The sequence below is a fragment of the Thamnophis sirtalis genome, unplaced genomic scaffold (assembly GCF_051295495.1).
Source record: "Thamnophis sirtalis isolate CommonGarterSnake01/CBP01778 unplaced genomic scaffold, rThaSir2_p1.2 scaffold_3, whole genome shotgun sequence".
Lineage (NCBI taxonomy): Eukaryota > Metazoa > Chordata > Lepidosauria > Squamata > Natricidae > Thamnophis > Thamnophis sirtalis.
In genome coordinates, this window is record NW_028261383.1 from 74,696,345 (window position 1) to 74,711,942 (window position 15,598).

At 41.2% G+C, this 15,598-nt stretch overlaps 1 protein-coding gene across 1 annotated transcript in view; it reads right to left on the reverse strand.

The window, feature by feature from the left end:
* TWF2 (twinfilin actin binding protein 2) overlaps positions 1–15,598 on the reverse strand; it is a 76,230-nt gene that overhangs the window by 4,574 nt on the left and 56,058 nt on the right. The window contains exons 6-8 of the mRNA XM_087709194.1: positions 3,371–3,496; positions 3,061–3,211; positions 1,942–2,063 (exon numbers count right to left, since the gene is read on the reverse strand). Coding sequence (XP_087565320.1) covers positions 1,942–2,063; positions 3,061–3,211; positions 3,371–3,496 — 399 coding nt within the window. The remainder of the gene's footprint in view (positions 1–1,941; positions 2,064–3,060; positions 3,212–3,370; positions 3,497–15,598) is intronic.

Sequence of the window (15,598 nt, forward strand, 5' to 3'; positions counted from 1 at the left end):
TCCACTCCTACTTCACAGGACCATTTCTAAATTTGTTTTGGTTTTATTTTCAGGACTTGAACGTTTCTTCTTCTCATTAGAGATGGGTTCACTAAAGTCTTATCTTACTTTTCATGTTGTCCATGGTATTAGGACACCTGTTTCTAGCATGTCCTTCCAACAACCTCTGGTTGCTTCAATCTTCAGATCCCCGCATCACCCTCTTTCATACTGGTTAAAACACTAGATGCCTAGTTAGAATGGAAGAGAAATCATTTTCCTTCAAGATGCTTATGAATCCAGAGGACAAAGACTTACCTGTCAGGCTTGGAAGTCATCGGGGGATAAGGCCTCAAGCCTGCCACATATTCAAACATACACTATATTGCCAAAAGTATTCGCTCACCCATCCAAATAATCAGAATCAGGTGTTCCAATCATTTCCATGGCCACAAGTGTATAAAATCAAGTACCTAGGCATGCAGACTGTTTTTACAAACATTTGTGAAAGAATGGGTCCCTTTCAGCAGCTCAGTGAATTCCAGCGTGGAACTGTGATAGGATGCCACCTGTGCAACAAATCCAGTCGTGAAATTTCTTCGCTCCTAAATATACCACAGTCAACTGTCAGCTGTATTATAAGAACGTGGAAGTATTTGGGAACAACAGCAATTCAGCCACAAAGTGGTAGGCCATGTAAACTGACGGAGCGGGGTCAGCGGATGCTGAGGCACATAGAGCAAAGAGGTCGCCAACTTTCTACAGAGTCAATCGCTACAGCCCTCCAAACTTCATGTAGCCTTCAGATTAGCTCAAGAACAGTGCACAGAGAGCTTCATGGAATGGGTTTCCATGGCCGAGTAGTTGCATCCAAGACATATATCACAAAGTACAATGCAAAGCGTCAGATGCAGTGGTATAAAGCACGCCGCCACTGGACTCTAGAGCAGTGGAGACACGTTCTCTGGAGTGACGAATCACGCTTCTCCATCTGGCAATCTGATGGACGAGCCTGGGTTTGGGGGGTGCCAGGAGAACGGTACTTGTCTGACTGCCTTGTGCCAAGTGTAAAGTTTGGTGGAGGGGGGATTATGGTGTGGGGTTGTTTTTCAGGAGCTGGGCTTGGCCCCTTAGTTCCAGTGAAAGGAACTCTGAATGCTTCAGCATACCAAGAGATTTTGGTTAATTCCATGCTCCCAACTTTGTGGGAACAGTTTGGAGCTGGCCCCTTCAACATGACTGTGCACCAGTGCACAAAGCAAGGTCCATAAAGACTTGGATGACAGAGTCTGGTGTGGATGAACTTGATTGGTCTGCACAGAGTCCTGACCTCAACTCGATAGAACACCTTTGGGATGAATGAGAGCAGAGACTGAGAGCCAGGCCTCCTCGTCCAACATCAGTATGTGACCTCACAAATGCGATTCTGGAAGAATGGGCACAAATTCCCATAAACACACTCCTAAACCTTGTGGACAGCCTTCCCAGAAGAGTTGAAGCTGTTATAGCTGTTATAGGTGGACCAACGTCAGATTGAACCCTATGGATTAGGAATGGGATGTCACGTACAGTAAGTTCATATGCGAGTAAAGGCAGGTGAGCGAATACTTTTGGCAATATAGTGTAGTTACTATGGGAAACTGGGAGGGAGGATGGCATGGAGCTTGGGAGATGTGTAGCCATAATCACAGAAAGTCAAAGTCGCCTTATCCCTGCACCTGGATGGATGTGGATGGGAGGAATCTTCATCCACGGCAGTAACTGATTGGATCATTTGATGGACTTGTGAGTGTTGGGGAAGGGTCTTGAACTTTCAACTGGGTGGGGAAAAACCTGGAAGATGTCATATTTGGGTTTTTCCCAGCTGTGCCAAATGGCTCTTCTAATAAATGCGTGTTTTGAGGAACTCCTCTCCTCGAGCTATTATTTCATAGAGGATGCTATTTGGAACCCTGACATTACCTTCTTTGCAATTTCTAGGCAGAAATCTTGCTCTATGGAGTCAAGCAATCGGCTCTTGCAGCTAGAATACAACATGCGCTCTTTGATGCTACATTTATAACCAGGCATGGAGTAGATAAACACTAGGAGAAAGAAAAAAATCTATGTTGAAATAATGGTCATTGCATGCCATAATAGCATATGACAAAACAAATAAATACAGTTGCATTTGTATACTGTTTATATATTGCACGGATGGAATGATACCAATTCCTATTATAGCTAAAATCTATTGCACATGAATTGGGTAACTGATTTTAGAAACAAATTAAAACTTTCCCCTGGGCTGTGAACTCTTTTGTTTTAGGACTGGCATAAAATTATTTAAATGTCTATGGAGATTCTCAGTCATCCAGGTCATGGTTGACTCAAAGGTGCTCCCCCCCCCCCACACAAAAGGCAACTGGACTATGTTTTTTTCCTTGAGGAGGAAGACATTTCGAAACCTCTTCTTCCTCAAGGGGGACACCACCACCCCCGTCTTTTGAAAAGAGTACCTTTGAGATGAAGCTGTTTAGTTTCGCACTGCATTTCTGGACTGTGTGTAGGAAATATTTTTACTCCTGCTTTTGAGTTTTTCCAGAGCAGGGCAGAAGAGATCAGTCTTAGGTAGAGAAGTGAAAGAACTTCCCAGCCGGCTAGACTGCGGATAGCAATAGCACTTAGACTTATATACCGCTTCATAGTGCTTTTTTTACAGCCATCTCTAAGCGGTTTACAGAGTCAGCATATTGTCCCCAGCAATCTGGGTCCTCATTTTATCCACCTCAGAAGGATGGAAGGCTGAGTCAACCTTGAGCCTGGTGGGATTTGAACTGAGTGAGATTTGAACTGCCGAATTGCAGTTAACAATCAGCTGAAGTAGCCTGCAGTGCTGCACTCTAACCACTGCGCCACCTCAGATGCCAGGAGATTCACCTATTGTAATTACAGAGGTGCTTGGATAAGGAATCCGCCAGAGAAGTTTTAAACTTCCTCCCCAGATGGCAACACCATTCTAGGAGGTAAGGAAAATACCCACTCCGTGCCCAAAGGGAGGAGGTAAAGCTTTCCTCAGCTGTAGATTTGGTTACAGCTTACCTACTGACTCCAGATAATCTCCCTCATGAGAGTGTTTGAACAGAAAGAAGTGGTAGCGGGCAGAATCCTGAGGAATTCTTCTAGGCAGATCAGCAATTTCTGTAGCCTTTGTGTGGACCAATTCTATGGTCTCCTGCTCCAGGTTCAGCTTCTGTTGAAACAAAGGCAAGAGAAAAACAAAAATAACAATGAGGTGGAAACTCCAACAGTACAACTTGTGCAAGCAGAGCATGCACAGAAACGAGCAAAACCTGGGACAATTAAACTGAAAGCGCTCTCCCCCCCCCAACCCTACCGAAGAATCCCTTACCAGCTGGATGTAATTGATTTTCCTCTGCTTTAGTAGCTGAATGGCTTGTTGTGCATCTGGCTGCAAAGGGAAGGCCAGGCCTTGGAGAGTCTGGTGTTTGCTTTCTACGCTGATTTCAGTTTTCACCTGGCAACAGAGGCGCAAAAAAAAAACACACCGAGCCTGAAGTGAAATCCTGCATGCATATCCTTGCATTTATTTTACACTTTTACCCATCAAAAAAAGTTAATCCCCCCAAAAGTAGAGAGGTACAAGAAAGATGGAGAGGTAACAGACAAACCATGCTACTAGCATCCAGAAGTGTAAGGATCCTTTCAGGAAAGAGCCATTGTAATGTTCTTCCTTTCCCTTCCCTCTAAGACTAGAGAGTTTAAAGGATGTCTCTCTTTCTCTTTCTCTCTCTGTGTTTATGTGTGGATTACAAAACTCTGTAAAAGAGAGAGGTGAGAAGGACTGAGGTAGATATTGAGAACAAGGGGCCAGCAGATCCGACAGCAGTCAGACAATGAGGAGGTTGGAGAGGAACATGGGCCAGTCCTGGAGTCTGGGGAAGGCTCTGATGAGGGCTCTGGGTTGGAGGCAGGGATGGGGCCAGGGCCGTCTGACCGTTGTCAGCTGCCTTCGGTGTTCCCAGTGTGCGCATGTGCAGAGCTGCTAGAAGAAGGGAAAGGCTAAGGAACAAGGGATGACTCGGGAGTAAAGCCACAAGTGGACGGTAAATGGCCCTTCCCATAGGGAATAAAGAGGAGCAAAAGGGGAGGGGAGTTTGCAGGAGACAATTAGTTCAATTCATTAAAGTGAAGATCTTTTCCAGACTTCTTGCCAAGTATTGTCTGCTACAGAGTGGCATTTGGAAATCTCTTGGTTGGGACTTTGCTGGAGAGGAATTCACTTGAAACTAAATAAAAGGGGTTTTATCGGGATGAGGAGTCGGCTTCATGCTTTTGGGAAGCCTAGGTCAGAACAGAACTCTCCGCTCAAGTCCAAATAGAACTAAGTTCATTGGTTTGAATGGGGCTGTTTCCCAGGGAAGTGCATTTATGATTCCAGTCTTAGGAAGAAGGGAGAACACCCGAAGGCAGGAAATGGCCAGAACAAATGAGGCTTGTGGCTGGATGACAAGAGGAAGGTCTCTTGTGCTTTATTAGTTGTGAAGAAAAAAGAAATCCATCAAGTGTAGTTTGCATGATGTGCTGAAATTCCATTCTCTACTCAACTGTTAAAGCCACCCTGCCCCTTTTTTGTCTTTGCCCAAGCAGGAATGAACAGAAAAGCTGGCTAGGAGATACAGTACACAGGCATTTACACCGATGTAAATCCCAGAGTGAAATCGGGTTACATCAACATTTACATGCCTTTGATTGGATTGTGTACAGAATTTCTTGGGCAAGCGACTTATCCTTTGACCACTCACGCCATCCATGGAAGTTTCTCAGCTTTCTAAAAAACGTTGTCTAACTTATATGTTAGACAGCCCTTTCTAGTGATGCCTAATACAGAAAAAGAAGGCTTCGTATTTTGGAAGTGAGCAGAAGAGGAGATGTCAGATATGACTGGCTTTATAAATATTCTGGAGATGATACTGAGAAAAACAAAGTCTGATGGACACTAAAAAGGAAAAACAATATTTTCCTTTTGAGTGGCAGCTTGTAAGGAAAATAGGAAAAGGATTTTTCATCATAAGCTGCAGTAATGATTAACCAATCTTATAAAGCTAAAGAGGTTAATACTAAATAAGATACATACTTTTTAAAAATCTACCTCTTTGGGTCGCTTCTGGCAAGAATCAATTATTAGGTGAGGAAGAATGACATTTTAAAAGCAACTTCAGCATAATTTTTTCTTCTTAAAATAATTAACAGTACAAAAGCAGCTTTATAGGCTCCACACAGAATCAGCAGAGGGAAAATCATTAGATTTCAGTTTCATGCTTCATAGAGGAGAAAAACTAGGTCACATGCTTCATTGAGTAACAAACAAAATATCATTTGTAAAATAGAACTGCTAGGTCTACTTTTCATCAAGTGCTGGAAGTGACATTTTCAGATATACAAAACATTTGCATTTTTTAACTTCTAGTCTCTAGAATAGTCTAGTCCAGCAACGGCGAACCTTTTTTGGCTCGTGTGCCATAAGGGGGGGAGCGCGGTGGGGTCGTGTGTGAGCGTGCCGCACCCATAATGCAACGCACGCCCCCTCCCACTGCACATGCGCACATGAGAGGCACTCCCCCCATTTTTTGCATGCTTTTTTTGCCCTCCCCAGGCTCCAAAGGGTTTATAGGAGCCTGGGGAGGGTAAAAACAGCCCTCCCCGGAGGCTTCAGGGACCTTCAGGAGGCCCTGACAAATAGCTCCATCTGTGGCATGCGTGCCATAGGTTCGCCATCCTGGGTCTAATCTTTTATTTCTAATCTCAGTTATTTCAAGTAATTTTTATTTTATTTACAGATTTTTACCCTCAAACATTCTGAAGCAGTTTTGGGTTTTTGGCCTCCTAAATAAAATTATAGATTTCCACCCAGATATAGTCTGGATTAATTTATATGGAAGAACATATGATAGGCACAACTATATCAAAATGATATATACATTAAATGGTATTGTTTATTGTAGATGATGCTAAAGAAAAAGTGTAGATAAATTTGTACCCAATTATAAATTATTTTTGAAAGATGAGGCCATATTCATATGGGAGAGCTTTGGTGGTGCAGTGGTTAGAATGCAGTACTGCAGGCTACTTCTGCTGACTGCCAGCTGACTTCAATTTGGCAGTTCAAATCTCACCGGCTCAAGATTGGCTCATCCTTCCATCCTTCCGAGGTGGGTAAAATGAGGACCCAGATTGTTGGGGGCAATAGGCTGACTCTGTAAACCGCTTAGAGAGGGCTGTAAAGCTTTGTGAAGCGGTATATATGTCTAAGACCTATTGCTATATATTACTGAGGAGCCCTTGATGCTCTCTGAGCTTGTTTGTTTTCTTCCAGATGTTTCATTAGGTAATGAAACATCTGCAAGAAAACAAGCAAGCTCAGAGAGAACCAAGGATCCCTCATTTCAACCCTAAATTACAAATATTCTCCTTTATTGGTATCATATATTATCAAATATATAATTTGCATCTCTATAGAGTAACAAGTATTGCTCCCATGACATAGGTTCTACAAGTGAAAGCCCTGGGCATCAAATTTTGGGTGTCTGTGCTTTCAACAACCATGATAGTGAGGTGACCTGGAAGATACCAATTATCCTGACTGAGTTTGTGAATCTTTGAAAAAAACAACAACCGAAAACAAGAGGTAGGGGCTGTCACAATGAAAGAAATGAAATTAAAACAACATATTACCAAAGTTTCTATGTTGATATAATGCTTTTTGACCATTTCAAGCACTATTTATAGTTCGGAAAGAACGGTGCGTGATTAAATTGAAAGTTGTCACTGAATAATTTCAGTTGTTACCTTTGACCAAAGGACAGGGAAGACTTTTATGGGCATGGTATGGTGAATTATTATCTCAGGTAGTAACGCTCAAATGAGTCACAATAGTTCTAGGATGTTTCTAACCAAAATGACTAAGTACCAGGGTGATGTAATTTAATGCAAATGAGTATACAGATTAGAACTCTCACCTTTTGATAGCCAGAACACAGTGCGAGTTGAACTTTATGGAGGCATTATACATTTTATGTTCAAAGGTCAATGGGTGGTTTGCCTTCTTTCCTTCTAAATTCCCTGGGCTGAATTCCTGTCCATGCTGAGTCTTCCTTATAACAAATTGGGGGATGAGCTAGTTTAGCACTTGGAGCTCTGGAGCAGAGTTTGATTGACATGGCCTAATCAATGTAATTTTCTTTAGTGAACGTGGGCTGAAAATGCATTTTTCCAGGGTGTTTTTTTTTTAAACTTCACAGCCTAACCTTCAGACAGGGTCTGCCCTGGATCTCTCCCATTTAAGTACTAGTTAGGCATGGCCTTGCTTAGCTTTGTTTGAAACTGTATTCCCACCTAAACCTTATGTTATAGAGATATTTCTCTTGCCACTCTAAAAAAACTTGAAACCTTGGATTGATCATAAAAGAGTGCAATTAAATATAGGAGAATTCTACAGACTATAATGCGGGAGGCATAGGAAGCGACTGAAATCTGATCTTCATTTTTGTGTTTGATGTACCTTTACTTTTCTTCATTTTCTTTAACAACAGTAACAGGATCACAATGACAGGGTCAAGGGTTGTACCTAAGGCTTTGCCCATGCTGCAATCATAATCAAAAATTCCTAGCACTCTGCTCTTCATGTCAGAGCAAAGACCCCTTTGTCTGCCAATACAAACCTCTCTTATAAAAACAGTATTTTCCTTGGGAGGGAAGAATGTAACGTCAACCCTTTCTCTTTATATTTAGTGGTCTGAATCCTAATATTAAAGGAACAAATGAGATGTAATCTGCCATTCTAATCTAGTGTTGGCTCTAATTTCTAATCAGTGCAAACCTTTGACAGGTTTTGTACAAAGCAGCCATAATCAGATGGGGGTTGTAATAATACAAGTGGAAGCTAAAAGAGATGCCAATCCAGACTCACCCACTTTTACCAAAATTTAGAGAACTAGAGCCCTTCCTAGCATCACGTACTGACATAGTTATTGCATGGTGTAATTAACCAGGAGCTCCCAAGAGGCTTATTAAACTTATCAGTGTGAGATAGAAATTAATATATGTTTTGATTCTTTGAATTTTGACAAATTCTCTAAGATTCTTTAAATTTAAAAAAATGCTTTCTTGAGATAAACTGAATTTTTTAATTCATGTAACAATAAAAAAAATTAAAAAATGATAGTAAGTTAACTAGTAATACATGTTTGCCAAATTTATCAGCACAATAAAAACAATGGAATTGTTTGGAAGAAATTCAAGACACCCCCCCCCCCCCAAATCTCAGTAATAGCACATTGCCAATCTTGCCTGAGTTTAAAAGCTAAGCTGGACCAGGCAAGAATAGCACTTAAATGAGAGATCACAAAGGAATTCCAGGTCTGCAGGCAACTCCAGAAAGTTAGAAAATATTAAATGAAGGTAAAGGCAAACCACTTGTATATTATTGCCAGGAAAATTTCATGGGTGTATCCACGAACTCACTTGACCACTTAAGACTTAACCTTCTCAAGGCTTTGTTTAGTTTTTACATAAACAAGCTATGAAAATGGGGAGGGGAAAAAAACCCTATCACTGAAGATTTTTAAAACCAATATGTATGTGCAGTTTATTCTAAAAGAAATGCAGGCAATCCAATTTTTTCCCCATTAGAAATTCATAATGTCCTTTAAGTAATTTATCTTTTTACCACATTTCTCTTAAAGCAGTTTAGAGAAAAAAAAGTTTGCAGACATAAAACCAGTGGTGGGTTACAACCGGAATGCCCCGGTATGGGAATACCGGTGCCTGCCGGGAGCACCAGGTACCGTTCCGGTACTCCGGAGGGCCCACCCACCCGTGCTCCTTATTGGTATTCAAGCTCTTTGGCGCTTCCACGCACAGAGCGTACGGCTCCTGCGCAACGCTCTGCCGAGCAGCTGGAGTATCGCGGAGGCATCCTGGAGCGTCGCAGGTGGTAAGTACGCATGTGTGCGCTGCGAGCGTTCCTATGGTGGACGCCCAGCTCCGTTGCACCATACCTGTTGCAATGGGATCCAGAACCCACCACTGCATAAAATCATACAATAAAGTAATGATGGATTAGGTTTAAGAATCCAGTGTAGTAGTTAGGCTAGAAACTGAGAGACTGCCAGTTCTGTTTCTGCACAGAAGCAGCTGTGTGACTTTGGACCAGGTACTTTCTCTCAGTCCTAGGGAGGCGGCAGTGGCAAAATACTTCTGAAATCTTGTCAAGAAAGTTGCAGGGATTTGTACAGGCAGATACCAGCAGTCCAGAAGGACTTGAGGGCACCCCGCCCTTCAAAATAATACTAATACTAATACTACTAATAATAGGCACATGGGGACATGAAGCCACATCAATTCTTTCAATAGCAGAATACTGAAGGAACAAGAGTAAAATAAAGTTTCTCAGTACTTTATGGCTCTTATATATTAGTATATTTTAAGGAGTGCTAGAACCACCTATAGCAGGGGTGTCAAACTCAATTTCACTGAGGGCCGCATCAGGATTTGTGTTTGACCTCAGGGGGGCTGGGGTGGGCCTGGCCATCTCAACAGCACTCATGTCAGGGCGCCTGTGGTGGCCCAAGCTCTCTACCCACGCATGGCCCTCATGAGCTCCATTTTCACTGGCAGATGGTTGCACGAGGCTGTCGCCGCTGAAAACGGAGCTCAGGAGGGCCGCATGCTGGCAGAGCACTCGAGCCACCAAAGGTGCTCCCGACATGAGTGAGGTCCAGATGGCCACACCCACCCTAGTGCCAGAGGTCAAACAAAACTCTGAGCTCCGTTTTCACTGGTAGAGGCACTGTGGGCCAGTCCTCTGTTTCCAAGTCGGCCCTGCCGGCCAGATCTAAGCACCCTGTGGGCCGGATGTAATGCGCAGGCCATGCCTGACTTATAGTAATTTCTTGGAATAAAGGATTCAAATCCATTCATAATATTTAATAGCCATTAGATATACCATAACAGCTCAACAAATTCTAGACTTAATTTACTTATACTTTTATTTTGAATCCAGTCACCTGAGAAGCATGTCTAAGTAGGCTCCTCAGATAATCTTTAGATACACTGAGTCAGATGAGTCTAGATTTAAAATGGGAAAGTTTGTGAACTTGGTTAACAGAAAGCGGACCTGGAATACTGTGGAGGAAATATATAAAGGAGAATATGATGAAGTGAGTAAGGGAAGGGAAAGAACTCTGCAAAACGTAACAGAAGACAGAATGCAGGCAACATGGCCTACCTCCTCAGGATGAGGGTATTCTACCACAGTTGGGCAGCAGCAGCAGCCCAAAACCATCTGCCAAGTAGGAAATAAGAAATGATATCATATTATAAGAGGAAAAAAACAAAAAACGCTGCCCAACTTCCATCTATCCTGGCATGTACTAATACTCAACAACAATCTATGGAGTCATCCAGGTCATGGTTGTCTCAAAGGTCCTTTTTGAGAGCTGAAGAAGCTTCTTGGATGAGAAGCTAAATGTCTTCAAAAAAACAACAGGAAGAAAGTCCAGTTGCCTTTTGAAAAAGCACCTTTGGGACACTCAACAACAATCCTTAATAGAAGACAACTGATCTGAAACCTTGGTTGTAGATTATTATCATTCAATAAACCACACAGCTTGTTTAGCAGGGCTTCCATCTCTCTGCGATGACTTCCAAACATGTAGCTTTACTTGGAGTTAAATATGATGGCTTTTAAAGTCTATGCTGCAACATGTACAACTACAATTGGAGTAAGCAACTGCTGAAAAAAATGTTTTTATCTTGAAGCAGAGTTTTTCTTTATATAGACCAGCCTACTAGCCCAATGCTAGAAAAACAGTGCCATAAACACTTTTTATTTGGAAAAGTACCTTGAGATAGTGCGGCATGCCACTTTGATTGCTGTATATGACTATAGTACATAAATCTATATTTACAGGTTCTACAGAACCTGAAATCTTTCTGCAAATCCACCTCCATATTCTTATAGTGCTTCTTCTCAGGGGAAGGCAGAAACAGATATTACAGGGCTGATATCTGGTTGATTGGCACTAAATCAGCAAAAACACATGATTCCTAATTGTCCAATAATGAGGGCACTGGAAGTCCTTTATTGTAGTTGCACTCCTCCATCATCACAGGATTCAACATCAACAGCTAAAATGCTTTCCTCCTTTAAATAATATTGTTTAAAATGCAAGGAGGAAAACCAATAGATTTTTTTACTGATTGACTGAAAATATTTCTACGCTGTTTTTATGGCCAAAGAGCCACTCAAGAAAACGTACGATATTAAAGTTCCACATGATAAAGCAGAACAATATAAGCAGAATAAAAGTACATTGATACAAGGAATTTCATTCTAGCATTTATAATATCCTACATAGTAATAAAACCAGATATAGCTAAATTAATAGCCCACGGCTGAGTAATAATATTGATTCAGGAGATACATGAGAAATAAATAAACCAGGTTTTAGAACTTTCATAAGTATTAACAGTGATGGAATCTGAAGCAAGAAATTTCTTGCTTTAAATGATGTTCTGTTAGTGAGATGGGTAGCCTCCAAGTTTGATAAATAAACTAACAAACTTTCACTGGTACAAGTCAAAATGGTCCTTTACACTGTTACATTTTTCTTTCTTTTTTAGATATATTTTTTATTTTATTCTCATGAAAGCAGCCTTTGCAAGATAGGTTGGGCTAAGAGGGAGTGGCTGACACAAACTCTCAGCTTCTAGGGCTAAAGGTGGAGTTGGACCACATTATCCCTAGTACAAGTCCATTACCTTCACCATTACATCATACTGGTATTAGGAAAGAGACTTGGAAATGAACTGGTAACCAGTATTGCTGTGAAAAAAAGATGACTCAGGATAGGCTCAACACATCTAATTATCTATCAATATAGGTAGTCCTCGACAATTGAGCCAAACTTTTTCATTGCTAAACAAGACAGATGTTAAGTGAATTTTGCCCCATCTTATGACTTTTCTTGCCACGTTTAAGTGAATCACTGCAGTTGTTAAGTTAGTAACATGGTTGTCAAGTGACTCTGGCTTCCTCATTGACTGTGCTTGTCAGAAGGTCGCAAAAGGTGATCACCCCCGGGGACACCATCAATCATCACAAATAAAGCCAGTTGTCAAGTGTCCAAATGTTTATCATGTGATCGTGGTGTCCCCCCCCCCCCCGGTGCCATTGTAATTTCCAATGATCAGCCAATGAATGGTTGTAAGTTGAGGACTACCTGGGGTGAAATGCCCACTTTCTATACCAGCTGAAGTTTTTCAAAGCCTCAGACAGAATGTTTTATATTATGCCAGTCTAGATGTCTCTGGGGCATGAAAAATTGAGCAAACATCTAGCTAATATGGCCATATAATAGTGATAAAAGGCACTCTTGGCCTACATATCACTTGATCTAGTAGGATTCCCAAACTACGGTATATCCTTAGAAGTTTTTTTTTAAAAAAACAAGGCACTTACAGTTAAAACCATTTGTAAGTTTATATCAAGAATGCTTGGATTCCCCACTTATGCTGCCTCAATCTTATTTTGCTTATGACGTAGTTTGTTCAATCTCACATACACCTTCCAAACATTGTTTCAGGAGCTCCCAAACGTTTTTCCAGATGAGATGAGCTAGTTCAGTGTTTTTCAACCACTGTGCCGCGGCACACTAGTGTGCCGTGACATAGTGTAAAGTGTGCCATGGGAAAAACACTTTATATATAGTCAATATAGGCACAGAGTTAAAAAAATTTAACATTTTCTAATGGTGGTGTGTCTCGTGATTTTTTTCATGAAAAAAGTGTGCCTTTGCACAAAAAAGGTTGAAAAACACTGAGCTAGTCCAGCAGTATACAAATCAAGGGGTAATTAATCCCATTCTTTTAGATAAAACTCTTGCTCTATATATACTGCTTACAAACTCATTCATCATCTTTTTTGCAGAGGCATCTATAAATTGTTAGGGTTACAGGTTCACTGGTAGAGAAAGGAAGGAACTTTAAAAAAAAAAAAAGCAAATGCTTCAAGGCTGGAGGGTAAAAGGTTTAGGATTAAAACATGCAAGAGAAAAGAAGCTCCAAGGAAGAGCCGTAATTCTGAGAAGAAATGTGTAACATCAAGCCTACCATCTCAGTGTAGGACTCCTGGGAATCTGAATCCTGAGGGCAGGTGAAGAGAAGACACAAGAGTTCAAAACCCATGAAGAATTATTTAATAGAATAATTTGTCCTGAATCAAGTGGCAGGCAATAGATCAAGTTATGCATGAAAAAGCTGGCTACTGGGATTTAATACTTACTGTTTACTATATATACTATGCCACTTATTTTCCCCAAAATACATCCAAGTAACTTTGGAGAAATCCCCCTTCATCACTGTTGGAGAGCTGTGACTGAAAATCCTTGGAGCACACGCAAAACAAATATAACCACAAATTTCCTCCAGAAGTATCCACAATATAGAGAGCCAAAATCCTCTGATATACAAAGGGGAGGGGGCGCAATCTGTGTGCTGTAGTTATATGCAGCTCTTGAATTTTGTTTTTGTATTCCCAGAACCTTTCAGTTCTTTTCACTGAAACAAAACAGCAAAACAGAGGGATAGTTTTCTACTACCGTGTTTCCCTGAAAATAAGACAGGATCTTATTTTCTTTTCACCCCTGAAATAAGCGCTTGGCCTTATTTTTGGAGAGGTGTTATTATTTTTGAGGTGCAAGAGGCCCCTTAAAACCTTGGCATGTGGCTCAGCTGATTCAGAGAGGGCCAGAAGTTCTGTTCTCTGTTTCTGGCACACTCTTGCCAGCCTAGCGTCTCTGGGTCTTCTGCTCTTTTTGCGACCGCCACTAAGAGAAAGGACGCAGTAGCTAGGATTTGCGGTTCCACATGGATGGCAGATGCATGTGGGGCACATGGGACATGTTACCCCCCCTTTTCCCTAGGAAATGGTGGGGACCAGCTGCGCATGCGGTTAAATATTTTAGGGGAGGGCTTATTTTAGCACATGCGCTCAAAAGCGGGGAAGTCCGGGAAACAGGGTACTTTTACATTAACAAACAGGTTAATGGAGTTATGTCAAGCCTATTATGACTTAGTGCATCTATTTCATTAAAAAAAAAAGCTCAAACAGAAACCAATGGCCAAATAGAAGCCCCCCCCCCCCCACCATTATGGAAAGCCTCTCACAATTCTTGACTACTTAAACAGACAAGCAATGTAATGGAGCCATACAAAGGTTAACCAATGCAGTGATAATAAAGACCTGGGATTTTGAGCTTATCTAAGTGGTTCAGAAAACTGTATTTCTGCCATAATTCTAACATAGTTTCTTGCTTTAATTATGGCCTTCTTTCATTTAATAACATGAAAATTAGGTGACATTTGCATAAGTATTCAAGTGATTGCAATACATTTATTTTCCTTTCAAAGACAACTAGCCAGCAAATAGGGTTCAAGATGGGATGTTCTAAACTCGGATTAGCAAACTTCCAGAGGAGTAAATTCCTCTTTATTCCTTCTTTTCCATGACTCAGAAATAAACTATGACATCTTCAACTTTCAAACACGGTGCAACCCTATATGAATTTTTGACACTGGTTTAAGAGGCTGACTTTTCCTAAGACGACAACTATAGATTCCAGATCAGAGGAAATGAAAAACCATCGATCTAAGGCTTCTGTGCTATATCCAGGTGTGCTGGGAAAGGAGAAATAAGACATATAAAAGGAAATAACAGCTATGTTTCAATGTATAACGAAGGACTGATTGCCCACCAGGGTTACTATAGCTGATTAAAGAGCAAAGATGATATAGGGCCAAAGGTATAAAATATTATTTCAATCAACACTCTACTGCCAAGCTGCTTATAAAACTAATAGCACTTTACCAAACCACAAATCGAGATAGTAAGAAATGAAGATCCTTAGACATTTATATATCTAGTGCAGCAATTCATTTTAATGTAATTCATCATGCTCCTCTTCAGCAATGCTGTCAGAGCAGTTTTAAGAAAAAGATGCAATGCAACAATCAAGCAAGTTGTCAGGCCTGCAGCCATCTTTTCTGTTAGATCTTTGTCCTGCCGCACTTTCTATTATTCTATTATGCCTTTTCTATTGTGGGAAAATGGGAGGGGGGGATTGTACGGAGTTAGATGCTATGTAGCCATAACAAAATTCTTTCTAGAAAGCCAAGGTCATCCTTTGTCTTTACACCTCTGCACCTGACCGGAGCTGGATGGGTGGAACTGCCAGCACAGCAGTGGAAGATAGGACCATGTGATGGACTTGTGGGTGTGTGGGCAAGATTTTGAACTTTCAACTGGGTGGGGAAAACTGGGAAGCTTTCAGATTTGCGTTTTCCTAGATGTGCCAACATGACTCTCTTAATAAATTGGAACTTTGAGCAATACTTTGCCTTGGACTCTGATTTACTTTTGGATGCTATTTGGAACCCTGACACAAATGTGTATACAAGCATGTGCGCCTCCCCCTCCCCCACAGATACATAAATAACGCAATTACAATATTGGATAATCTAAATGGAAAATGTCTCCTGCCCTTTTTGGAGTTGACTT